Source organism: Sceloporus undulatus, chromosome 2 (assembly GCF_019175285.1).
Source record: "Sceloporus undulatus isolate JIND9_A2432 ecotype Alabama chromosome 2, SceUnd_v1.1, whole genome shotgun sequence".
NCBI lineage: Eukaryota > Metazoa > Chordata > Lepidosauria > Squamata > Phrynosomatidae > Sceloporus > Sceloporus undulatus.
Genome location: NC_056523.1, coordinates 248508989 through 248536937, shown reverse-complemented (window position 1 = coordinate 248536937; position 27949 = coordinate 248508989). Strand labels below are relative to the sequence as shown.

Sequence of the window (27949 nt, the reverse complement as noted above, 5' to 3'; positions counted from 1 at the left end):
GCTACATAAAGGTAAACCTGTGGATGTGCAACTAAAATGATAAACTTTCCTTTTATCTTGGCAAGAGTAAGTGATTTATGGTACTCTAATGTACTGATGTGCCACACACAATTTGTCACAGATGAAGAGCTTGAACCACTTTCATGTAAACAAATCATAGCTTTTCTTCCTCAACTTGCTAAAAGGCTGTTTGACACCCTTTGTAAGTGGCAGAGAATCATAGTGGATCCCTTTTCTAGTTATTCTCACAGCAGGCTTCCCACTGACAAACCTGATCCATTATACATTGGTTTCTACTTTGAAGTCAGTTTTCTCCTGTTCCCTTAATTGACACCATCTGAGACATGACTCCTTATGTAAACAAAACCTACAATAAATCCTAATCTATTTTAACTAGCCGCATAAAAACAGGGGCTGGAGAATGGAGGCAGCCAAGGGCAGCCATAGATTACAATAAAGCAAAGGTCTTCTTGCTCCCGACAGCTTTTATATCTGAACGAAAATGCTGGTCCTACATTAATAAACTGAGCTGGAATTTTAACGGACTGCAAAAGTCACATGGCCAACAGAAATCCAGAGCTAACAAACCTATTACTTTAAGTGATGGACGCAGACTATATTAAAGCAAAGACATGATTATACATTTGCTCTACACTCACTGTCCTTGTATTTGCAGCAAGTGTGAACTTCATGAACCAGAGCAGAAATACCTAAAGAGCAAATCCTTGTAATTCACAGTTCTAATGAAATTATCCAAGTGACAGCCCATCTGTGACTAAGGCTGCAGTCCTATGCACAATTGCTTGGCAGTAAATTTTGTTGAACTCACTGGGACTGACTTAATAATGCTTTACATTTCCACAGCCCTTCTGAGTTAAAGATAGGGACATTTGAAAAGTCTGTTTCGTGCTTTCTGCATCTCTTTATATTCTAGTCCATGCTGTTTCCACATGGAGGGTGTTTTTGGTGGAGAGGGGTGGAAGCGGAAAAACATCATTTGTAATAATTGAATATGTGCACACTGGCATTCAGGTCAGTCATATTAGTTTGGCACCTGTGTGCCATAGGTACCTCCTCTCTGCTCCCAGCAGTGGAAATAAAATAATAAAACTCATCAGCTAACAATCTGCTGCCTTTTCATGACATCCAAAATCAACAAATCTATTGGATTATTTTGTCTAACAGCTTTTCCCCCTGGAAGATCCTTTGTAAACATTGCTTCTTACTGTCTTGAAGTGTCATCTCCTCTCATTTTTGAAAGAGTGGATAGTTTTTATTGTTAATCTCAGTGCTGATTAAGAGCAAGAAAAGTAACCTTGATTTTTTTAAATAAAGTTTGTATTTGTATAAATACATTAATTTGTTCCTTTTAAATGTCTTTAGTCTATTTCTTGAGCTGTGGCTGAAATAAACAACAGTATTTTATCTAATGGCCTTCTGAGGGAGGTGTGTTCTACTACACTGCTACTGATAGTAGTGGTCTGTGGGCTACTGGCAGCCCATGAGCCACTGGCTGCTGGTGTTTCCAGGAAAGAAATAAACCATTGTAGATGATGGCTGATTACAAATACAAATAATATCATACCTGTCCTGGGTAGTGGTGTCACTATTGGGTTGCAGGGGGTACATCTACACTGGGTGACACTCATCAGAAGGGGTGACACCTCTGGAGAGGCTGTGGGAGTAGTTTTCCTGGTGCCTCGATGAAGCCTTTTCCTAGTCATTGGGAACAGAGGCAGGGTGATTGGGCTGGTGGTGAGTGCTGAGGTATATCTTTGCTGGCCTCTGACTTTTGTCTCGCCAGCTCCCACCACAGCTGCTTTTGCTCAGGAGGAGGAGGAAGAGGATACATCATGCCTGCCCTTCTGGCTGTCACCAGACCAATAATGTGGAAGGGAGTCTTGCAGGGTGAGGGTCTTCTCTGAAATCCAGTGTGTGGAGAGAATGGAGAGAATGATGGGTGGGATACAGAATAAAATGAGCCAGAGCAAGAGACTGAAACTGACAACAGAAATAACATGAGACAAAATTTAGGCCTGTGACTCTACTATCATCACTTCCTTCTTCTATAAACATCTTTGCTTGATGATGCCAGTGAAGCTTTGAAAGTTTGCACAATATATTTTGTGCTTTTTAGTTGGCCCAATGAAGGCATACACCATTGTTGTGTGGTTTTTGGATTTTGTTGTATTTTGCTGCATGGCCAGCATGGCTACCGCTGAATATATTTCAAGCAACACAGGGCAACACAAGGTGATAGAGTGAGTGAGTGAGCAAGAGCTCAAATTAGGAGCAAGGAGTCAGCAACCCAACACCAATGAACTATTTATCACATGGGAAGTCCTTCACAGAGCAATCCTGTTGCCACCTCTGGGCAGCCATCCAAAAGGGATTAGGAAGGGGCAAAGGTCCCATTCTGTCAGTGGAAAAGAGCTCTGCCATGAGGCTTCTGCAGAAAGCCCTGTGGGAACAATTCTGCCACTGGAGATAACTCTCCAAAATAGAATAGATCTTAAAGTTCTCATTCACTAGGATCAGCCTCCTTCTATGTTAGCCAGGAGGTTGTGTAAATAATTCTTCCCCCGCTGACAGCAATGGAGATAAATTTTAAAAACAAAAACAGAAAAAGAACCTATGGGGATTGGGTGGGGGACTGGTAAATATTCTCCCTTTCTTCCCATGGCCAGAAGAATTTCAGATTGCCCTGTTAGAGCTTCAGCATAGCACCAGCCATGCTAGCTAGGGGATCTTGGAGCTATAGTACAAAAAAGAACCCCCCACAGTCCTGGGTCAGCTGTGTTAAAATCACAGATCATTCCATTGTTTCAGCTCATGGAACATAAAATGCCACTTTCTTCCTCTATTCATCACATTCTTTTACACTTTCAAATTAACCTTTTAGACCTGCTAGTTAAGCTAGCGATGGCTCCAACAGACACAGAGAAAAGAAAAGGTTTTCTCTATTGTTCCCTTTACTTCATCTGTCGCTGGACAGAAAGATGCTAGGGAGATGTCACTACTTATTGTTTCCAGTCCCTTGGGAGGAAACTGCTGTCACCTAACTAGGGAGTGTTTTACTCGCTACCTATCACAATTGTCATAGTGATATGGTTAGTGACCTCTTCTCACAAGTCAGGACAGCAAAGTGAGAGAGGAAAGGAGATTGCATTCCTTGCTCTGTCCAAATCCATCATGTTGGCTTGACCCTATCAAATGTTAAAGCATTGGAAGACCATTGACATGCAGGCAAGAATGTCTTCTGGAAAATGTAGTCATTGCCTAATACAAGCTTACATTGTCTGTGAGCTCTTGTTTTAAGGCATATGCCATACATTTCATAGGCAATACATATTAAGAACTATATTCCATTGAGTTTAAAAAAAGCCTCCCATCCATTTTACCTGCCTCCACTTTCCTTCCACTTGTCCATCAGCTAGGCAAAAACCTTTCCACTTCAGTTCCAATCACCTAAATGCAACAGTAGCCTGCCCAGGAAGTCTATTTAGGATGGAGAATCATATGGCATGGCTTGATTTTAATTATACAAAATCCTGCTCTCCACAGGAAGAGAAGCTTGATTCTGAAGGAGTCTCTCTCAGCGCATTACCCATTAGTAGAATGGCTCTACATACTCCTGTTCTATTGTTCAATGTATTTATGAAGTTGAAAGTGCACTACATACCTAATTTTTCAAAAGCAACCCATGATTTTGGAAACTCAATAGGAGAGGAACATTAAAAGGCAGTTTCCCAAAAATACAGGGATCCATCCTCAGGGGAAAAAAACAACAACAAAGAACATTTTATCTTAGTAGCAGGGTTTAGATATTACCCAACTCCCACCCGCAAAGAGGCAAATACTAGGCAATCGAGCATACTTCAGAAGATTTATATTCTGTAAATTACATAGTTACATACTGCTCTTGAGAAGCTACATAGCTCTTTCAATATGCTTTTAGCAACTACTGAGTTTTAGCAGAAATATATTATGCTTATTTTCCTTCCCCTTTCCCCTTTCAAAATGTTATTTCTATTCTATGAAGGCCTTAATTTTGTTTTATCTTTCAATAGGGATTATTTATTTCCTTGATACATTCTTTAAAACCACATTTTGAGTTTAATTTCATTGATTTCCCCCCAAAAAAACCTTTTTGAAAAAACATGCACACCCACTGCTGTGAAGAAGTTTGTTAGTTCAGTGTTGTCCCCCACAGCATATATTTGAGAAATATGTAAGTATTTCTAACGTCAATGTTCTAGTTCTACAAAGTCTTCCTTGCATCTGCTTAGCAATTAACAAAAAAAGGTTACACCTTAAAGTTTGCTTCAGGTTCTGAATATTACAATTCCATTTTACCAAAGCTCCTTACTTGACATGCCTAGCAAGATAGTTTTTTTGGCCTCTGCACAAAACATCATATGGAATATGTGTGTGTGTGTGTGTAACATTTTTGAGTGGATCCATAAGAAGCCAAATGACCGATAGACATGCTTCACTGCAGTCAACAGCAGTTTTATAGACATGTTGTAAATGTCAGACTACGCCTTTTTTAATAATAAAAAAGACACTATAATACTGTTTCCTTGTAACCAGGACAGAAAATCATTTCGTAAAAGTAAAAACATTTATTGGTTTTGACATTAAAAAAAATCCACACTGTGAAGTAGAGATGCTGTACTCCAAATACCGGAAGAAATGTGAAGTCTCGAGGGTTATGTTCAGTAACTCTTGGTTCAAAAGCAGATGCAGCAGGTGCATTATTTAAGAGCTTGTCAAAGATGATCTTCTACAGCACATTTCTCAAGCTTCATCTCCCCCAGCTAATGTGAAGGGGGCACACTGTGGAAAATGTGGGACTTACAGCTTAGTAACCACTCTGTCCTCACTGTTTCATTTCATTATGGTTTGGCTACAGTCCTAAACCCTATTACATAACCAGCAATAAATGGTCAAAACCCTAGAATCTTAGTGTGCAGGACCTTCTATCTCAAAGAACTCACAACTTCAAAGTGATGACTCTCATCATATTCAGCACATAGCAATTACTTACTTAATACACACCACATTACCATACTACACTCTTACAGTGCTGCTATTCCACTTTCACTGCGCTGGCTGCCTCCTGTCGCATTTTGTGGTTTGTAGTTCAGTGAGGCCTAAGAGCTCTCTGGCTGAGAATTCTAAATGATTCTCATTAAAGTGCAAATCCCAGAATGCTTCAGGACACAGCCAGAGCAGTTAAACTGGAATAGCAGCACTATAAGACTATAGTGCAGTAATATAGCTTGTGTTCAAGTCACATCAACCCAAGTCAGTTTCTGCCAGTTACTGTGCTAGCAGAACTACACTCGTCCTTCCACATTTTCTGGGGTTAGGGGCACAGGATGCCTGTGAATGTGGAAAATCTGCAAATAACAAAAACACTATGTTTTTACTGAGAGAACACCTCTCTAGGAATCTCTAGGTCCCCCAGTGCAACTCTGTGGTCAACATCTGCCATAGAATTGCACTGGAGGAGCTACAAATGCCTAATGGAGTGTTCTCTTGAGGAATCTCTAGCCTCTTCAGTGCAACTTTTGGTTCAGGTTGACCATAGAATTGCGCAGGAGGACCCAGATATTCCTAGAGAACAGATTAATAAAATTCATGAATAATCAAAACCACAAATGTGATGGGATGAATGTATATTTTTTACTTGCCCTGTTTGTCAAAGCACACAAAATACTTGCACATAAGATGTACAGTGCACCTCAGATGAGGAAATATATTTGAGTAAAATGAGTGATCACCATATCTGATCTTCAAGTAGAAAGAAAAGAGCTATGGGATATTTATAAGCAAAGTCCACCCAGAAGAGCAGCAGCAAAAAGGTTTAGGACAAAGCAATTTGAAGGATGGTTTTATAGTCAAGGTTTTAATTTCAGCTGTCTTCAGCTGACAGAATTATTAGGACAAGATAAGGACAAGATTTCAAACATCATCTCACTGAGGACTTGCAAGTGCAATCCTGAAGTGTGCTATAGGCTGCCCTCTCACCATTCTGATTACAAACATGGGTTCAAGTGTCCAAGTGCACAGATATCACAAAGATCATGCTGCAACTGAATGTTTCACTTTAACAGGACTGAACAGTTGAATAATTTCTTCTTAACAATCCCTCCCCCCCAACGATGTTTCAGTCTAGCTAGATGTGGATAATATGAGGTCCTCAAACCCACTCACTGCCATTTTTCTTCTTTTTTAAAACAAGGAAAATTATGTTTCTTCAAGCTTCCAAAAGTAATGACAATTTTGCCTCATGACAATATTTTTACTGCACAACTGTATCTTCTTGATACCACTTTAACTGGCATGGTTACAGCCTATGGGATTTGTAGTTTAAGGAGGGGCTGCAAATGATCTGCTAGAGAGTTTGTTCTGTTGTTCTACCAGAGAATTGCCTTCTACCATGGAATTCCAAGTACAGTCCTTCCTCTGTTCTCGTGGTCTTCGGACTTGCGTCCCTTGCTTATGAGTGAGGGCTGAACAGAGGGAGAATGAATGGGGCACGGGCCCATGGCACACCCCCTCGCACCTATATTCAAGCCAATAGGGCTTGAATATAGGCGAAATTCCATTTTCGTGAGGGGGTCCGGAACGGGTCCCCCGTGAAAAAGGAGGGATGATTGTACTCACCAAACTACAAACCCAAGGATTCTATACCATTAAACTGCTATGACTGTTTAATTTTTATACTGTATGTTTGTGGTATAGATACCCTGTAAAAAGGATATGTATATGGGTCCTGATTGCTGAAATGGAAAATTTTAACTATTGGTGATGCCCATGGAGAATACTTAATGCCACCAATGTTTCTGTTAATGAACTAGCTGAAAAAACAGATACATATATGGATGGCAAGTGCCTTTCAACATAAACAATATTTGTCGTGTACTTTCAAAAAAGCTTTTACTTCCATCAGCTTGTCTCATTTTGCAATACACAAAAGCAAGGACAAAATAATAATCATAAAAACACCACTTCTTACAAGTTACTTATGTTTAATGCTTAAAAGTTTGAATGCACAAACAATAATCTACCATTATAGAAGTACTTGTGGTCAATACAATGCATTAGAACTATGTACAATGACACAGTTTAGTATCAAAATCTTTCTACACTGTAGAGTATTACGAAACTGTTAATGACATCAAACACTGAGCACTTAACACAATTCTTTTTTTCTTTTTCTTTTTTGCTACCACATTTGGAACTTCAATGAACAGTCCATTTCAACTTGCAGCATTAACCCATTTCTAGTAAGAAATTAAGTAATTTTCTACTTACACAATAAAGGTTTATCTACACAGTTCTTTTGATTTGATCCATAGCAGCAAAGGCACTGTACATCAGCAGATCCACAGACTTAAAGATTTTTTTTAAAGCATTCAAAAAAAAAAATATGTCACAGGTCATAGTTTAACAGCAACAACAACAACATAAAAAGATAACACAATGTTTCTGGCACAATGGCTCAGCCTGCGTCCATTTCAGGGACGTTCAACTAAGACTTGGACAGAACTGGCAGTAAATAAAGCAAGTCCTTCTCCCGAGTGAAAATCCTTTCTGTTCCGCACTTCAGAATGAGTGCTCTTCTAAATCCTACCTCTGAGGTCCTCGCTTTTATGTAGTTTGTACACTTGTAGGAATCCATTCCCTTCTTAGTGCCGTTTCCAATGAATGTATCAAATATTTTTCTGTAATCTTTGTAACTGCAAAATTGCCCAAAGACGCACATCTCCCTTTTCAAAGAAATGTGGCAAAAACGTCCGGGAGGGATGAAGGTGATTCTTTGAGACATGTTATTGTACTTCTCTCTGAAAGACACAAAACAGCAGTGCTATTTTAAAAAATCTTCAGCAATGCACTGTACGTAAACGCCTTGGAAAGCATAATACCACACACAGCAATGTTTATAAAACACTGTAAAATGGCAGATTAATATAGACAGAGCAATCTTACTGTTGGAATATACTTCACAACTTCTGATGTCAAGACAAACTTGACCCCAACAAATACAGAAGGATTGAACTTGCCTCAGTAGTTTCTATCAAAAATGGATCATTGCCGCTCAACAATAACTATTCGTTATTTACAAAATATAAACACCTAATGAAACATATATTTGAAATCAGATACTGTTGATAATATTACACAATAAGCTTAACTGATCACTAGATTTGTATCTCCTAAAATTTCCATCCAGCATGTCTCTTCAGTTATAGGCTATTAAGATAAACCAAGAAAATTTGTATTGGCTGTCCTTGGAGTGAATATTACCTTTTTGGTGTTATGGAAGTGAGCCATGGACTTGGGAGACTGGACATGTTCACTTTGCTTTTTAACTAAAGAGTTAGCAATTTCACTGGAATTTAGAACTATAGTTAGGGTTGAGTTATGTCTTAGAACAGCCTGATTTCCTTCAGATGTTTTGGTCTGTAGCCTCTATAATTCAGCACCACTGACCTTGCTAACTAAGGCTGGTGGGAATTCTAGTCCAAAGCATGAGATAAGACTAGAGGTTACGGAAAACTGGTTTAGAGAAACAAGCCCGGATTGTAAACCATGATACAAATCTGGCTTGTTCCTCTAAACCACAATAATCCCTAACCACAGTTGGTGGCCTTGGGCATAACTGCAGCTTCTGGTCTTTTAGAAGTCACAACAAAAGAGAGGAATGCAAACCCTTAAGCTAATGTATGGAATGCTAAACCACAATAATATGTGGTTTATTGTACTATGTGTGCACTATGCTATAGACTAGGAAATGGGAGTTAGGCCTACCACTGTTTGGCTTTAAATAAATAGGCCTTTCAAATACTGTGACTATCCATGGCTGTATGGCAGCGTGACCACACAGGTCACATCCTGCTCATTTGTTGTGTGCCTTCAAAAAGTTACTGATTTATGGCAACCCTAAGGTGAAACTATCACAGGGTTTTCTGGGGGGGATTTAGTCAGAAGAGGTCTGCCATTGTCTTCCTCTGTGTGTTACTTGGCGACAGTCAACCAGTGGATTTCCAAAGCCAAGCAGCTGGCTCTCATCCTGCTCATATACCATGTTTAGCTTCTAAATACTAAAGTGTTCATATGTACTAGGTCATTGCCTCTTTAACTTTATTAAATTTGTCAAACTGCAGAATATAAAGAATAATTCATTTAAGATCTAAATTTGTACAGGAGTATGTAGCTAATAATAAAATGTAATTTCCCTTCTCATCCAATACCCCTTAACCTGCATCAGAAATACATCAAGAATTCAACCTACCTTCCAATCCAAGGTAGAAGCAAACTACTTTATTTAGTCAGTTCCTTGTTAGAAAGATTTCTTTAAACAAAATAAATACATTACACTATGATACAGAATCAAAAGAGTCAGTTCCCTGTTAAGTATGCTTATTCCATCTTCTTCCCAGTAGATAGCTGGAGATTTGGTATGATAAGTTCTTAAAGATAGCTTGCTATTAAATAGCAAATTTAGCGGGGTGAATCCACAATTGTGATGAACATTTTCAGTCCGCAGTTTGAAAAGGAAAAAATAAAAAAAAGTAATATACAACAAAGTGCTACACGGAGGAGTACAGTTTTCATTCAGATTCGTCTCTAATAAATAACTTCATAGACTGTAGCCTTCTTGTCCCCAGAGCCAGTGACAATGTATTTGTCATCCACAGAGATATCACAGCTAAGTACAGAGGACGACTCTTTGGACTAAAGGAAACAAACAAAAAAAGACAAATAGTTAACAGTTCTTTGCACAGACCAGATGAAACTCTTCTAGCAATACTAAAGTATACACAGTTTTATCCAAATATTTTTGCTTCTTACTTACTCTGCATATTTTCATACTTAATGTCAACTAACCCTGAAGACTTGATCACGATCATATTACAAACACCTTGTTACAGAGATACCATTTACTTCCTTTCAGTTTCAGATTAATTCCTTTATTTATTTGTACACTAGCCCTTCAGCCAAAAAGGATCCCAGCTTACAATATTAACATAAGGGTTCTTGTCCGAACTGCTTTAGCAGTTCAGGCCAAACAAAATAAGTTATCTAAAACTTTCTCATCACTTGATAATTAACTGTTGAAAAGTACCCTTAAGGTAGGCAATTTGACTTGCTCAAATCCAATTCAAAGTTTACCCTCAAAATTCAAAAACAGTGACAGCACTCAGGGTTTGCTGAACATGTCACTCTATCTCTAGTTTGCTGCCTGGTTTTGGAAGGGTAGAGGAAGGTTTTATCAAAAAGAGAGGCATTCCATGTCAAAAATGTACAAGATATAGGATGCATCTATACTGCAGAATTAATGCAGTTGGACCCTGCTCTATCAGCCACAGTTCAATTATGTGGAATTCTGGGACTTGTAGTTTTCTGAGATATTCACCCTTCTCAATCAGGGAGCTCTACTGCCACAACAAACTACAGAGCCCAGGATTCCATAGGATGGCACTAGGACAATTAAAGTGGTGTCACAATGCATTATTTCTGCAGTGAAGCAGCAGCCAAAGACAAGAGATGTTTCGGGCTTACATGTTGAATCTGCCAAACTCTGCAGCAGGAAAGAACTATGTGAGAGAACCTTCCATATTCAGTGTCAGGAGAGGGTGAGAAAATACCTCTAACCAAGAAGTTGCCAAATGCACCTAAGCTTTGGAAGTGGCCGCCAAATGGATGCTACCTTTAAAAACTTCATACTGAGTGGCATTGGCTTACTGGTAGACCATTTATTCTTCTTCTGACTTTTTCAGAATTTGATGGATTACTACAACATTAATTTTTTTCACTGCTGCCTTCCCCCCTCCTTATCTTCCTCATCTTGTTATTATTTTAGATGTAATAATAACAACAACAGCAATGAAAGTAATAAGAGGAAGAGGTCAAGGAAGTAGTAGTATAACTAGTATTGTGTATTATATTACAATCTCTGAATAGAATCTGTCTGTCATCTTGTCATTATTGTAGATGGAATAACAACAACAACAACGACAACAAAACAACTACTACTACTACTAATATTAATAGGAAGAGGTCAAGGAAGTAATACTATAACTAGTATTGTGTATTTCTCCCAATAGAGTTTTTTGTCTAACTAAATGATTCCACCTGGGTTAGATTTAGTTTAACTAGAGAGGACACAAGAGAAAAGCATAACAACATTATTATGCTTGATTAATAGTTTCAGTTTAGGTATGGAATTCTTCATTAATTTTTTCTCAACAGATGCAACAAATAAATTTAGCAATTTTCTTCCCTTTCCAAGAAAGTCTTTGACAACTGGAGTTTTGAAGACTTCACAATTCAAGAAGTATTCCATGCTCTTGTTTTTGTTTGTATTTGTTATTGTTTTCTGCCTCTTTTTTTTTTGGTAAGAAATATTTTTTAAAAAAAGATAAGTATGCTATTTTCTATGCTAAATTCTGCATTTTCTATGCATAAAAGAAAATTATTTTCTATGTAGAAATATTAGAAGTAAATCTAAAATATTAAATAAATAATTGAAATATTATTTTTGACGCAGAAAATGCTGTTATTGTGCCACCCCCCCCCAAAAAAAAACCCCACCATGTGTAAAATTTGACCAGAACAAGCTGAATGACAGCATTTTCTGCAAAGGAAACAACAATTTCTGTGCAGAAAATAAGATTTTTGTGCAGAAATGTTATTTTGTGTGCAGAAAATGATGTTTCCTGCATAAAAAACAATGTTTGTTTCCTGCAAAAAACAAACACACAAGAGAATTTTGCACCAAGTAAGTCACTAACTACAGGTTTCCTATTGTCAGGTTTTCTTGACACCTGAAAAACATGCTTTTCAACATTTTAAAAAAATATTCTTTCTACCTCATTTCAATATTGCACTGGGGAATGGATCAAGTCTTAAAGCAACAGACCTCAGAAGCTAATGAAGTTTTTAAGATGTTTAATACAGGATGTTCAAAGGATATATAATGTAGTACTGTGTAGAGTAGATTAGGCCAAATGTTACTATCACCTGTCTTTATTGCATAAATTGGAACATCTTTAAGGCAAACTGCAGGTCATCTCAAACTCCTCATAGATCTCCCATCAGATCAGATTAGTAATCTGCTTCCTTCTTTTGTCACAACTCTGACACACTCACTTTTTACAACCTCAGTTTAATTCTATACTGAGTAAGGACAAAGCCATGAAATATACATGTTTCACAATTGTGAAAGATGTTAGATAATGGTCTCCAATATGGTTTCCAATAACATAATTGCTTTTCTCAATGTCTCCTGGAATCAACTTTTAGAGAAAATTGATTTTAACCAAGCTTATAAAATATGTCTAATACGTATGTGGCACTAAAATGACTAAACTATCTTTAAAAAAATTGTGAGATCCTCCTCCAATCCTCCCCCCAATATAAAACTCCCAGAAAATATGACAACAAAAGCTATTTGGAAGGGGAAAATTGCATTATGCATTTGGAAAACACAAACCCCCACCCCAGAAGGCTAAAAGTATCTGGTGAATTAAAATTTCAATTCACTACACATTTGTGCATACAGACACTACCACAACCGAACATGGAAAAGTATGACAAATCCAAAATTTAACACAAATCTAAGAAAGAAAATCAAGACAAAAGCATATCAAAAGGACCATTCAAAATTTTGTCTTCTATTTTCTATGGATGCACACAAAACTGTTTTATATGACAAAAAAAAATAGTATATGCCTGAAGTATGGGTTTCTAGCTGAATAGGTTTCACATGTACAGTGGTACCCGGGATACGAAATACCCACGTTACGAAATTTCCGGGATACGAAAAACATCCCATAGGAAATAACTGTTCCGGGTTACGAACGTTTTTTCGGGTTACGAAAATTTTTTTGGTGCTTTTCGGCGCTATTTCACACGAAATCGCGGCTTTTCCCCATTAGCGCTATGGGTTTTCGGCTTGCGAAGGCTTTTCGGGTTTAACCAGCGCAGGCGGCGGACACGAATTAATTTCGTAACCCGAGGTAACACTGTACTGGAAAAACCGGGATGATTACCGTTACCATCCCTTTCTATAAGTGGTAAACTTTGCACTAGTAACACATGAAAAGATCCTCCTGACATAAACTGTAAGAAAGTAATTCAAGAATAATGTGTTATTACAATCATATGTTTAAAATTGTGAACTACCCTTTGTTTTTATGCTGATTTAAAAGTTATTTAGCTCATATCTCCTGAAATGCTAAAGTAATTTAAAATCTTTAACAAACAGAACAAAAAAAAATCAAAGGTGTTTGCAGTTTTAAAGATATAAATGCAATTACTTGAAATTTAAGCATATCGTAGATCAGAGACTCTGGCGGCGGTAAAGACGGCGGTAGGTCGTGGTGGGAGCCGGAGCCTTCAGACGGCGCGGCTCTGCGCGGACCGAAAAAGAAGCTCCAAAATGGAGCTCTTCTTTTGAGTCGCGTTTGTGATGTAGCGAGGTGCCAGGGGCGCACCGCTACGTCATAAAGGCTGTGAACATACGGCGCTCAGCGTCCATATGTAAAAATGGCGGCGCCCGTATGAACAGGGGCGCCGCCATCTTGTACGTATTCAATACGTACTAGGGTTAGGGGGGTGCGAAGCACGCCCCGTCCTAACCCTAGTACGTATTGTATACGTACTATTTGGCGGTCTGTACCCCGCCTCTGTCATACTTTCTATAGTTCTATGATTCCACTTTAACTGCCATGGTTCCATCTGAAGGATTTGCAGTTTAGGGAGTGTTCCGATGCTTCTCCATACTAAAAACTGCAGGATTCTAAGATACTCACCCATCACAGCTAAAGTGGAATGAAAGTGCTATAACTGTGTAGTATGTAAGGGCACAGCAAACAGTCAACACAATTGCTTCTCAGAACAGAAACTTACTCAGACTACACTCAGAAAAGTTACTTTTTTGGATTACTGTTCCCAGACCTGTCTACCCATCATGATCTCACTGTCTGGAGAATTCTGAAAGTTTGAGTTTAAAAATGACTTTTTCAAACTATAGTAGCTTCAGTGAAGAAAGAAGTGTTTTCTTCACTGCAGCTGTTTTATTAAATCTTGTCCATTAAACGATGGACAAGAATTTAGGTATAAACTGAAGAAGAGGATTAAATCCCCCCCACCACACTTCTATGCATTTTACCTGAAATATACTGGCTCCATAAGGTGTTCTCCATGCATTCAGAAGATTATCCTTTCCAGTGCTTACAAACCATTTGCCTGAAAACAGAGTTATTACAGGTATTTCAACTAAAAACAGCTTGATTTTCACAACAGCAAAATATATACCCCTTATCCTCCCCACTTCATCACTTTCCAAAACCACAATCTGCATTTGTAACTTCATCAACATATTAGTTACAAAAAAGTCAGCTATACACGTAAAAACAAACAGTACATGTAAAAACAAACATCTGCTTCTTCTTGTCCCATATTTGTTAGAAATATGTTTATACAATTGAAGAGAATGGTAGCATAGACTGACCACAGTGAGCAAATTACTCACCACAGTGAGCAAATTTCAGGGATAACACACAACTCTCGTGGAGATGCAGTTGGTATTTGTCTGGTTTTGTGACATGCAATACTTCAACATTGCTGTTCTCCATGCCTACTGCCAACCATTCTCCAGTGGGGCAATATCCAAGTGAGAAAATCTAGAAATCAAACATTAACACCGGAGGACAGTTAATGGAATTCTTTCTTTCTTTCTTTCTTTCTTTCTTTCTTTCAAAAACACCTTTCTTTGTGACACATTTACTGATATCTGGAAGAAAAAGACTTTAGTATACTTCAGAACTTCTTTTAAAAAGATGTTTACTGAATTAGTATAGTAGATCAAGACAAAGCAGCTCATACTAATCTTTAGTTATATAGTCTACCTTTCCCCTCGAAAATCAGACTTAAGCTGGCTTGATGCACAAGAAAACAACACCAATAAAATAAAATCCACAATGTTTTCTTGGAGGAGTTGAAATATATTGATAAAAAATACCTTAGAATAAACTCTACTGAAAGGACCACTGATCGTCCTTCAATATAGTAACTATCCTTTGTTAATGTGACTTGGCTGCTTCACAGGTAAAGGGAGGACTTAGGTCAATCCAAGTGTATGTTTCTAAGAAAATCTACACCACCACCACCACCCCGCCATGAGCCACCCAATTAAAGGATGCAGAAAACAATACAATCTCTTCAGTGGCTGTTCTTCAAGACTGCTTTAAAATCCTTGGTGGTTTTTTAATTAAATGAACAAGGGCTGTCTTCTTCAACTTGTCAAGGATTTTGTAGCAGTGTACCTGTGAAGTGAAGTCATGTTGCTGTAGTTGCCTTCCTTCCCTCAAGTCCCAAGATCTCACAGTATTGTCCAAGCCTCCTGTCCAGAGCTTAGTACCATCATTCGAAATGTCAATGCAGCTGGCTCCATCTGTGTGGCCCTGGAACTGCCTGAAGAAGAGAAGGTTAAGAGGTGATATGATAGGCCCGTTGTAAATACTTGAAGGGATGTCACATTGAGGAGGAGCTAGCTTGTTTTCTGCTGTTCAGAGACACTGGACCTGGAGCAATGGATGCAAGCTACAGGAAAAGAGATTCCACCTCAACCATTAGGAGGAACTTCCTGACAGTAAGGCTGTCACAGTGGAACACCACTCCTTCCTCGGAGTGTAGTGGAATCTCCTTCCTTAGAGGTCTTTAACACAGAGGCTGGATGGCCATCTGTTGGGGTGCTTGATTTAGATTTCCGGGGGGTTGGACTGGATGGCCCTTGCGGTCTCTTCCAACTCTATGATTCTATGAAATGTCAAGTTGGCATTAAAAATACACCCTAAGACACAAGTACCATCACTTGGGGGGGGGCTTTTTTGAAAGGAATTTAAAAAGGTTTCAAACCTATTGTTTAGGTGTTGAATGTGCCATGGAGTCAAAACATACAGAAAAGGCATCGGGATGCTTTTAAGAGGATCAAATGATTTCCAAAGCCATACAAGTACGTTTCTGAATTAAAATAAACTCTTCTTCATGTATGTATGTATGTATGTATAACCAAAAAGATAAAATATTATCCTAGCAAGATGCACTAACTGATAAAATCCAGAAAGAGCTATTTTATTTTATTTAATCTGTTACCTTACTTTATTTTATCACATTTTAAAGAAATTAGTCTAAACAGTTATGTTTGAAGAATCCCTCTGAGTAATTCCAAAACTCACACTTTCAACAATTTCAACAGAATGAAGCATCATGTTTACTCTGATTTCTCTTCTGATGCTACTCACACATATAATTTTGAGTAGGAACAAGAAATGATATTTAACAGATCATTATAAATGCCCTAATGCCATGACATACTTCCACTCATCCATGCATTTAGGACATTGTTCTCAACCAGTATTCCCCAACGTGGTGTTTTCCAGATGTTCTAAAGTACAACTCCCATAATCTTACCTAATACAACTGATGGCCATGCTAGTTTGGGATTATAGCTTGGTGTTTTCTAACAAATCTTCATTATTTATTTATTTATTTATTTATTTCATTTATGCCCTGCCTTCCTCCCCTGAATGTGTTGGCCTGCTACACCTATAATCCAATCAACCTACCAACCAGAATCTAGCATACATAAAATTTATATTATGTCATCACTTATGTCTTTTAATTTTGTATATACTCATCAACACATTGTTTTCTTTTCATTTTCTTATACATTCTACAGAAAATTGATCTACTAGCTAGATCCCTGAGACATATTTCAAACTGATATCTGATGGTCTAAATACCCCAAAAGTACCAGATCCTGCTTGTTTATGGAAGCTAAGGAAGATCAGCCTTCGTTAGTATTTGGATGGGAGATCATGAATGAATACCAGGTGTTGTAGGTTATATTCAAGAGGAAGGAACTGGCAAAGCCATTTCTGAGTACTCCTAGCCTAAGAAAACGTTATGAAATTCATGGGGTGGCCATAAGTCGACAGGCAACCTAAAGGTACACACACACATCTGATCATAACTATAGCATTTTAACATTTACATACAGTCTGCCCTTCCTTTACGTGGGGGATCCGTTCCAGACTCCCCCACGTAAAGGGAATTGCACCTATGCTCGAGCCCCATTTAAATGAATGAGGCTCATGTACACGGCAGCGTGGTAGTGTGGTGGCGCGACAGTGCACATGCGCCATGGGCACACAGCCCATTATTCCTTATGGGACACGCCGCCCCTTCTCCCAGCACGGCTTTCAGCATATGCATATCCACATGTCTCCCCATCAGCCACATATGATGCGGGTGCACTGTACTGCTTAATAGTGAACTTGGCACTCTCTAAGCAATTTACGATCTGTTGTAAGCCAATTGCCCCCAACAAGCTGGGTACACAATTTATTGACCTACAAAAGGATGGAAGGCTGAGTCAACCTTGGAGCCCTGAGATCAAACTCACAACACTGTGGCACCACCAGAGCTCCTCTGTGCCCTGCTATGGGTATCATTTTGATGGGATATCCTCTATGCACTCTTGCTATTCTTATTCAACAAATAATCCAGTTGAGAGACATAGATTTTATTTCCTGCATATCCCACAAATTTATGCTCTCTTCACCATGCTACAAATCCAGGTGAATACTTGGGATCAGCCTGGGACTGGGTGAGTTCATATTGCTTCTTGTTTGACAGGTAGTGACTACTTAAGAACTTGTCTCTGTCAGAAGGAAATGCTCTGGGCTTGTAACACAGCCTTGGACTCTTCTCTCTCCAAAGGATGCTATGTATTTTCCTAAAGAAAAGGCTTCAAAAAACCCAATGTGCCAAGGATCATAGGAATGTTAAACCATAGGATTTAAAAAAACAAAACAAAAACACCAAGCTTTCCAGGCTGACAAATATTTCACATAACTCTCCAGTGCACTACTTAGACAAATGCCAGGTACTGTTAACTGAGGTATTTTTGCTTGGAATTCCAGCTTGGTTGACCTACCTGACCAGTGTTTGATTGTGCAGATCCCACACTGCTATGTTTCCATCACTACAGCAGGAGAAGCAGACCTTGGAATCTGGGCTGATTGCTAGAGCATAGCATGCAGGGGCAGATGATGTCAGTTCAGCTTTGATACGGGGAGTCGGGGCTGCCAGGTCCCAAATGGATAACGTGCTGGCTTCTCCACCAACGATCAGGGTGCGGCCGTCTGGGAGCAATCTGCAGGAACGGATGTAGTTATCTCTGTTCTGTGGAGACAGAAGCCATCAAGAGATTACTCATGAGGAAAGGAAAACAGCATTAACACGAGAGCAGAAATCCATAAAAGTATTGTATTCCCTCTTGGTTTTAATGAGCCATTTATACTTATGACAATGATAAAGTGGATTAATGCCAGAAAATTACACGACATTAGGGAAGTGCTTAAACTTGATCTACAAAATTCAGCAGTGAGAGATATTTAATCTTAATTAGCATCAATACACAGACCCATGCTCAGCCCCAAACAGTTCAATGCTTGTGAGCCACTAAGTGCTTATGTGGATGGCTAAACCTTTTTTTTTTTTTAGAAGCAGTGTTTTGGTTGCTATTTTAACCCCTTGAAATTTCCAGCAGGCAATGCTTTTGCCACTACTGCCAGGAAGTTAGAAAGACTGAACACTCAAAAGAATCAGAGAGATCTGGCAAGTATCTTCAGTTTTCTATTGTTTTTCTACTTACTGAGGGAGTGCTAGATGCTTTCATTTAGCAGCAATACATCAGGAAACAACATTGCATTATGAACGGAGAAATGACAAAGGAAGAGCAAACAATAATGATGCTAATGGTTAGCATGGAGAAATAATGAGTGTGCGCTCCTGCATAAATACTTGCAAGGGGATTTTTACAATGTCACATTAGGACATTGTATGGGGCTCTAGGTGGGAGCAACTCAAAATAAATAAATAAATAAATAAATAAATAAATAAATAAATAAATAATCAGACCATAATTTGATTACATTAATGTTAGATTCTTCTTGACTGAGCTTCCCAGGACATTTTGATGGGTGAGTAGGATGATTAAACACTGATGATGCTGGCTAGCTAAAAACCAAAATGGCTCTGCACTGGAAGCCACCACAACAGTGGTTCCCAACCTTCCTAATGCCACGACCCTCTAATACAGTTCCTCATGTTGTGGTGATCCAAACCCATGAAATTATTTTCATTGCTACTTCATAACTGTAATTAAATTGGTGTTTTCCAATGGTCTTAGGCGACCCCCATGAAAGGGTCATTCGAACCGCAAAGGGGTCCCGACCCACAGGCTGGGAACCACTGCACTACAACTAAGCAGATCATGACTGTAGGCTGCTAGAAATGAGCACTGAAGACTTGATAATAAGAAATCCCTACATGTCCATTGGCAAGTTCTGTATAGATAAGCTAAAGATGAACAGTGCATGCAAGTACTGTATTACTAAACAAACTGTGTTTCAGTCCATTTACTGTTTCTGTCCATTTGAACCCCTAAAAATCCCCCTCTCAACACATTTGATTAATTCAGATACACAAACTATATTGTCAACATTGAAGCCACTATGAAAATGGGTAGGTCTCTTCAAAAGGTGATGTGATTAATGAATGAAGCAACCGATAAAATTTTAGAATAACCAGTTTTTATTTCTACAGAAACCACACAAAGGAACATCAAAAAGGCTCCCTAATTTACAGCTACCATAATCATCACATAATGAGTATGCGCTCTGCAATAGTTATTATCTTGATGATCATGCTCTAAGAGCATCTTGCTACTCTTACTCACCAGACAGTCCAGCTGAGAGACAGGGCTCTTGTTCCCTGGATGACTGATATCCCAAACCTTGACGCATCCTTTCCCACCGGTGTACACATGCCTTGTGGGGTTGCTAATAGTAACTGCACACACCACTTCCCCATGGTTCAAGGTGTTAATCTGTCGAGCATGACGGGGGATTCCTGGCCCAATGAGGGCATCAGGAGGAAAAGGAACAGGTTGCATTTGACCATCAGCACTTACATGAAATGAGTATGCTCTGTGAATAGAAGAGAGGAGGACAACATGTCTTGTGAGGCACATGAGGTATATGCTTAAGTGAATGGGGAAAGACAGAGCTGGAATGTCTGCATTGGCTCTCTTTTACTTAGTAACAAGGTCCATGCTAAAAGACAATTTGTGAAATATTGTTCTGGGATGAATACATTCCAGCCAGATACCACGTTTTTCTTGTTTTTGACCTGCTGCTGTGCTGAGGCACCAAGAAGCTATGCAAGTTTTTTTCTTTTATAACAATTGGCAAAATAGCAGACCAATAAATGCTGAAGAGACATGGCAACAGTATGTCTCACCAGGAACAACCTGCTTTATGACTACCAGTTATGCCACCTGTGAATAACCTATCAACAACTTCATTGCAAATGCTTTGCAGTAGAGTGCTCTAGTGCTCAAAATTGTTTTGTTCTAAGATGTGACATGTTGGAGCGCTTCTGCCACTGACCACAACTTTATCAAAGACACAGCTGGAGCACATTACATGGAAATATATGGCTAACGGGGGGAGGGGGTAGGAGGTGCAGCTAGCAGATCCATATGAAATTCTCACACATAGCCGATAAATCTCTTTCTTGATGGAAAGATTTTGCTGCTTTATTTGTTGCACTGCAGCTGACAAGCAAATAGTAGACCTTAACAAAAATATACTGGCATTTCAGGCAACATAAACCATTATATAGTGCGCCCTTGCCTTACACAGGGGATCCGTTCCGGACTCCCCCCCCCCCCCCGAGTAAGGCAAATAGCATGTATGCTCAAGTCCCATTGGATATAATGGGTCTTGTGCATGATGTGCAGCGCGGCACATGTGCGCCATTGTTAGTCCCATAGTGCGGGTTTCAGTTTAAGCTGAAAGCTGCATAAGAGGTGCCCGTGGATGTTGCAGGTGCACTGTATATCCCTTTTTGATCAATGCTTACATATATGTATGACTTTAAACATTCTAGAGAAGATAAATTGGCAAATTTCCACTGAATTATGCCGAATTATGGCAAGGAACAGCAAGGTGAGGTTCTAAGCCACGGAGTGTATCATGCAGTGGACCTCTTGCAGACAAGCTTGATTCATTTTCCATATGCCCCTTCAGGACCAAACAAGTTGTAAAATAAGAACTGGAAGAGGAAGTACTCTAGTAACATTGCAGTGAATACTGGTATACTTAGCTTCTCCCAGTTTTTCCTACACAACAAGAGTGGTGAAAACTACACCCCTCTCTGATATTTTGACCTACAGCTGGCATAATCCCCTACTATTGCATGTGCTGGCTAAAGCTTCTGGGAATGACAGATCAAAATCTTTGGACGATTCAAGTTCTTCTTCCACTGCTATACAGAACAGAAATGATCTGTCCTTTATTAAACATTTCAATGTAAATATCTCTCATACATGGTGTCATCAAGGATAGAAAAATAAAACTACATGCATATGTTGAGAAATCTTTCTATACAGTAAAGTTAAAAATACAGAGAGAGAACAACCTGGAGAGGGATCAAGTATCCTTAACCACTCTGCTACCTTACTCGATTTTTTTCCCCTTTTTTGCTTTCACAAAGGAATTGTCATGCCACAAATATACACACAAATCAATGCCCCAGATCACTGTGCAATTTTCTCTTTGCTGAAGAGGACTGAAAGTGAAGTCTCCATATTAGTTATATAATTCTTTCTGCCTAGCTCTCTGTGAGCCAAGCTTGTTAGAGTAGGTCACCTTTTCCTGTCAGTTCCATCAAGGATGCACGTGTACATTACAATATCATAATTTTCAATCAAACAGAACATTTCAGTATTTCTTTCTCTGTGTAACACTGTTATGGAACCCAGTAAGACTGCAATTGATTACAGGGCTTTTTTTTTTGTGCACAAAGGAATTATTTCTAAAATGGAGAGGCAAAACTCTGAAGACGCACACCACCAGAGAGCCTTTTGCAATTTGCATTTCTGTGCCAAGCTAGGTTACCTTAGTCCAGCACGTCCCACTGCAGATGTATAACCCCTTCCCCATGCCCTCTTTTATCCACAGCATCTGATACCCTTGGCGCATATTCACCTATGGGAAAAACTGCCAAATAGGCTTTTAAGATTAAAAGGAGGATTAACCACCCTCTGCCACACATGGCATTCAGTATCACAGAGAAAGTACAAGGAACAAAAGTCTAATAATATGATTGAGTTGGACGTTTAACACTCACGGTTTTCCTCCTGGGATGCCTGTCAGATTTGGAGGGATTCCTGGGACTCGCATATGATGATGTGGATCAAAACCAACCTGAAGTTTTCCCACAAACAGAATAAAGAAAGTTGAAAGCATTAGTGGAAAATGCTAGAATTTCTATCCTTCCATTTTAAACCAGCAGACCCTCAAACATTACTATAGATAGTCTTCCCAAAAGCTTAAGAACATAAGAAGAACCCTGCTGGTTTGGATCAGGCTGAAAGGGCCACAGGCCTACATCCTGTTTGCCCATAAGAAGCTCTCCTATATTATATGTGCTCAACAAGTGATATTTAGAAATATATTATCTTTGAACTTGGGGGTGGAAGGAAATGTTAGATGAAATCCAGTCTTTATTTATACAAATTTCTATATCACACTATACTTATCCCTCCAGTGCCACTAGTCCAGGGCAGGTGGAGAAAGCCAGAGACAGAAAGAGTTACTTTTTGGATTACAATTCATACAATTCCCTGGAAGGATTCTGGGAGGCAGAATGCAATCCCCCCCCCCCCCCCCCCCCCCCCCCGCTCTGCTGGGAACATATTCAAAAAACAAATTATTCAAGATACATTACATACAAAAGCACAATAAGGCACAGTAATGTCAGTTACTCAAAGGGTTCAGGAGAAGATCTGACTTCCCTAGGCAACTCACTATACCTCTCTAGGGCAGCCAGCTTTGTTCTCTAATGAACTACTGTCTTTAAAGAAAATGAGCCTTTTCCATTCAGAGCATCATCAACATTCACTTTGATATAAACCACAGACCCAGGGAACTTACCACAGGAGACCTTCCATAAGCTGCTGCTGCTGCTGCAGCAGCAGCAGCAGCACTCATCTGAGGAGAGATGTTATGTAGACCTGCATACGCAGCTCCAGGACTAGTCAGTTCACCATTCATTCCAGCATGGGGTACTATTCCAAATGGGGTAGGGTAAGGACATGGTACTGCCATGGGTGTTCTTAAGCCTGAAGCTACAGGGGGGAAAAAGGGGGGGGAAGAAAAATTAGAGTGTTAAAAAAGCTTTGAGGAAAAGAAGGAGGAGGAGGCGAAAACTAATGAGATGATAATAAGTAATGCGCACCCAAATTGCTTTATGTTTTTACAACTCCTTTGAAAAGTTTGAAAGGTTCTTCAATGAGTCCCCCCCCCCTCAAAATTCTTGGAAGATTCCTAAGTATCAATTTGAAATGGCAGAAATGGGATATGGAGTACTCTTTACTGGACTGTACCACTTCAGGCTGCTGGTGAGAAATTCTGTATTTGAATGCTGCTCCTTCCCTCAAATAAAAATAAAAAGCAAAATAACTGCCTACATGAACCCACACTGGAAATCTTTCTTTATACAGAGCATTTCAATATTCCCCCTACAATATGAAATTGATGATCCAGAATAAAGTGTTATTTCTGTGTACTTTCACAATTTTCAAGCTCAGTTATGATGACTGCAGATATGCAAAGTGCACTCTACCTTCATCACTTCATGGTGCAATGGCACACGCTTACACCTGCGTATAGTTCTGCAAACCCAAGGCAAGGAGAGGATTCTAACACAGATCTAAACCTATGAGAGTGTATAGTAGTAGAGTAGCCTTAAGAAGCAGTGCTTCACCCTGCTTGTCTCAAATGTCCCAATGTTTACTAACCTAATGGATCAACTCCTGGTGGTTTGCCAGGAACAGGCCTCAATCCGGGGGTAGAATTACTGCCTGGAGTTGGAGCATCAGTCCGTGGAGTGGGAGTACTTGATTTAGACACAGGAGTGGTGGATTTCTCATTCTAATAGGAAAAGAAATTGATTATTTTAGTTTCCAGAAGATAACTTGAGTACTTTCGGCCAATCTGTGTGTCTTTTCTTTATATTTTCTATTTGGTTGTACATATGGTTGTGAAAGTTGGAAGTAAAGACACCTGATAGGAAGGAGAATAAACTCATTTGAAATGTGATGCTGGATGAGAGTTCTACAGATACTGTGGACTGCTAAAAAGACCAATAAATGAGTCCCAGAATAAATCACCTCTGACATCTCCCTAGAAGTCAGCATGACTAAGCGCTGTCATAATTTGGACATATCATGAGAAGACATGACTCACTAGAGAAGATGCTAAAAGTTAGTAAGGTGGAAAGGAATAGGAAAAGAGGAAGACTGCATTACAGCTAGGTAGACTCAATCAAGGAAGCCATGATTCTGAGGCTGCAAGAGCAGAGCAGGATTGTTGATGACCAGGTTGCCCTCAGAGAGTTGCCATAAATTGAAGGCAGCCTGGCAGTATTAACAACAACAAATTTGCTTTCACTGGCAACTAACGGCATAGTTCTCCAGCTACAACTTGTGTCTACCCCATGGTGAATGGAACCTGCATGAGTTCACAAGAGATTCTACATCTAATAGTTCTAATTGTATTTTCTAGTAGACCATATTACAAGAAATGCACAAATGGTCCTTTCTTGGTGTAATTAGTATTAAAAGCTTTGGACCATTAAGGTGTTTCCAGGAAAGGTAAAGTCCAGACATGATGTGGTGGTATTTTAGCCACTATCACTTTTATAGTAATTTATTTTCTTACAGCACAAATAGCTCATAACAAGAACCCAGTCATTCTCACAGAGACAGAAATAGGAAGCTGGAGAACTTTGACCTACTAAAAAGGTCGCCAGTAATGGGATCAGAAAAGATTTCAACTCAGCTATCACATTTCCAGTCACCACACTTACATTTAGACAACTGCTTTTCCCTCCACACCCAAAAATGTTCAAAGTGGTATAAGACTTCCTAAAGAGATTTGGCAGACAATGGACTGCACAGTCCATGTTCATTTAAAAAGCTCGAAAAACCCTAAATTATTTAATGGCAAGAGTACCATGCAATAGATACCTTAAAATAATCAAGCTCAATTTTATTTCCAAAGTGCTCTGACAAATACTGGTGAAAGTGAACCACTGGTTGCCTGAATCTAGCCTTGCACAGGATACTGGACATATCAGTTTGCTATTGAGCTATGAATATGATGTCTGCCACCATTTCAGTTTGCTTAATGGAGACGTTCATGATTAAGTGTTTATATATCACACTTCTCTGACATGCTCAAAGCACTGACACAATAATATTTATAAACACTTTGTAAAAGAGATTATATTATAACCATATTGTACACCACAGAGTCAAGGATAACCCATGCTTAAAGTCCCTTCAGTTTTTCCACTACAGTGCAGTTCAGACCAGAGATGCAAATATGCACACCTCTTGTCTCAGGCCACTAGCCCCATGTAAGTTTATTGTTTGGTGAAAGTGTCTCAGGATCAAGCCTGGGAGTTTTGGATAAATTATTCATATAACAGACATTCTATAAAACAGAGGGCTAATCACTTTTTATATTCCTCTGTTTTTGGGTTTTGTTTTCTTTTTTTGCATTCTCCAGTTTTCTTCACCAGGAACGATATTATATAATGAACGGTGCTAAGGTGACCTTTCGCCCCCAAAGGCATTTTCCATACTTTTTTCAGAGGAACAGTGATGCACTGTTCTCATGGTGTGGGGATAAATTGCAATCCCCTTTCTCACAAGCTACCAGTAAATTGTTCATCTGATTCTCCCTACACCCTAACAATGGTGCGAGAAGTTCAAGTGGCTATTTCTGCAAAAGACAGAGTGAGCAATACATTACTGTTTCTGTCTTGAAGGTAATTAACTACAGATCCACCCCCCCATCCCCACTACTCTACTCTAGTAGGGAGCCGGCACTACTCTACTCCAGTCCTGCAAGCAGCCCTTCTTTGAATTGTGACTTGTTATGAAAGTCAAGAAATGCATTTGTAAATGACAGATTACTTTTTAGATAGAAAATGATTGTAGCTGAACACAGACCAGTAATACATATAAAGCCAAAAACCAAATCACATCCAAGCAGGAAGCTGAATTTACTGTAAGCTGCCATACAACCCCCTCAATGTATTCAAAGAACCCCTGTGTACTCTTATTTATCCACTGAATGGCAAGCTTCCTGACATGGAAAAAATATTTCACAATAAAGGCATATGCATCATTTTCAGACACTGCTGGCTGAATAAACCTTCTCTATCACCCCAAAACATCCCAGGATTCAATTGACTTTTTTTTTTTTTGGTATAAATTTACTGAAAGCAGTTTTATTTCATGATGTACAGCTGGGGCATGTCTCATTATTTTTGCTCTCTATTTAGACACGCAACAGTGCACATCGAGATGTGAACATGAACACTGATTGTATAGGCACTTACAAGGCTAAGTTCTTTGGATTTGGAGGAAGGAGTACTACTGGAAGATGCTATCGAGGCTGGGCTAATTGGTGCATCTTTCTTGAGCAGACGAGTCTTGTCCAAGCCGTTCTCCCTTGGAGAATGAGGTGGGCTTCCTCGTGGAGATGATGGATCCTAAAAAGAAACTGTACTGAAACTGATGCGATTTCAAAATGCATTTCCTCTAATTTATGAATTTATAATTAGATTTTACTTAATATATGCATTTCCTCCAATTACGGAACTATATTTCTGCATTACAATTATGAGCATTTTACTTATTTGCAGTTTAAAATATGCACATTGTTTTTTGCTCACTCTGTTCCGTGTAAATGCCCTGTAAGACTTACAAAGGCATGAATGCTCAAGATGAGATGCAATACATTTCTTGCAATAAATCTCAGGAGGTATAAAAATGTTACTTTCATCAAGACCTCCTTCCATTCCTAGTTACCAGTCCCATTTTTCTGAAAAAAAGTAGTAACTCCACAAGACAAACTTCCTGTTAAGAATAACAGAGCTAAAGCTACACAAATACCTCAAGTGGTATTTGATAAAATCGTTAAAATACTATTGTTCAGAAAGAAACATTGCACATACCTCATTGGAAACATCAACCACCAAGTTATCATCACTCTTTTCACCATCACTGTCCTGCATGGAAAAAGAAGAAGGAGGAGGAGGAGGAAGAAAGAATGCTTAAGTATTCAAAAAGTCTAGTCTAAGTGAAGATTACATTTTAAAAAGTGAAGTATATGCCTTAGAATAGCACTATGCCAAAATGGTTATTGCAAGAGAAACATTAGGGACTTTTTAAAATTTGTATTCTGCCTTTCACTTGGAAAGGGACACAAGGTAGCTACAATAAAAATTTAAAAAACAAAGTCATCATGCTAAAATTTAGAGAAATATAGGAATATAGGCTGCTACATTATACTTAGTAGCAAAACACATGGCCATCCAGGAGTGGCCAGAAGCCGCTCCTGGCCTGATTGCCCCGGGGCTGAGGGTGCCTCATGCCGGGGTCCCAAATGGACCGTGGCAAGGAGAGAAAAAGATCTGCTCCTTTTGTGGCTGGTTTTGAGCCACCTTAGGCAGCACCAGGGCAACATTTGGGTGTTCTGGAGGCGTGCATCATGTAAAGGCCACACCCCCCAGAGTGCCCAGAAGCCATCCCCGTCTGTTTTGAGCCTGCATCAGACTACTGGTATTTCTAGCACAATACTGCAATGCATCAGTGGGTTTCTAGAGTTTCAGGCACGAATCTGTCTGGATGTGTTCTGGGTGATATACCGTAGTATCTTTTAAAAGCAAATAATAATAATAATAATAATAATAATAATAATAATAATAATAATAATAA

The 27949-nt window shown here is 39.1% G+C and overlaps 1 protein-coding gene across 5 annotated transcripts in view; it reads right to left on the bottom strand.

The window, feature by feature from the left end:
• Positions 1-6766: 6766 nt before the first annotated feature.
• TLE4 (TLE family member 4, transcriptional corepressor) overlaps positions 6767-27949 on the bottom strand; it is a 161890-nt gene continuing 140707 nt past the window's right edge. For 4 of the 5 annotated variants that reach the window (XM_042450331.1, XM_042450332.1, XM_042450333.1 and 1 more), the window contains 12 exons: positions 27187-27240; positions 26569-26721; positions 23957-24089; positions 23091-23284; positions 22285-22361; positions 19829-20078; positions 18023-18270; positions 15348-15495; positions 14555-14705; positions 14192-14268; positions 9308-9750; positions 6773-7856 (listed from right to left, as the gene is read on the bottom strand). In XM_042450331.1, the coding sequence (XP_042306265.1) occupies positions 9643-9750; positions 14192-14268; positions 14555-14705; positions 15348-15495; positions 18023-18270; positions 19829-20078; positions 22285-22361; positions 23091-23284; positions 23957-24089; positions 26569-26721; positions 27187-27240 (1593 nt within the window). In that variant the 3' untranslated portion in view covers positions 6773-7856; positions 9308-9642. Of the gene's footprint in view, positions 7857-9307; positions 9751-14191; positions 14269-14554; positions 14706-15347; positions 15496-18022; positions 18271-19828; positions 20079-22284; positions 22362-23090; positions 23285-23956; positions 24090-26568; positions 26722-27186; positions 27241-27949 lie in introns of all 5 variants that reach the window. The other variant, XM_042450335.1, reaches the window with a different exon arrangement.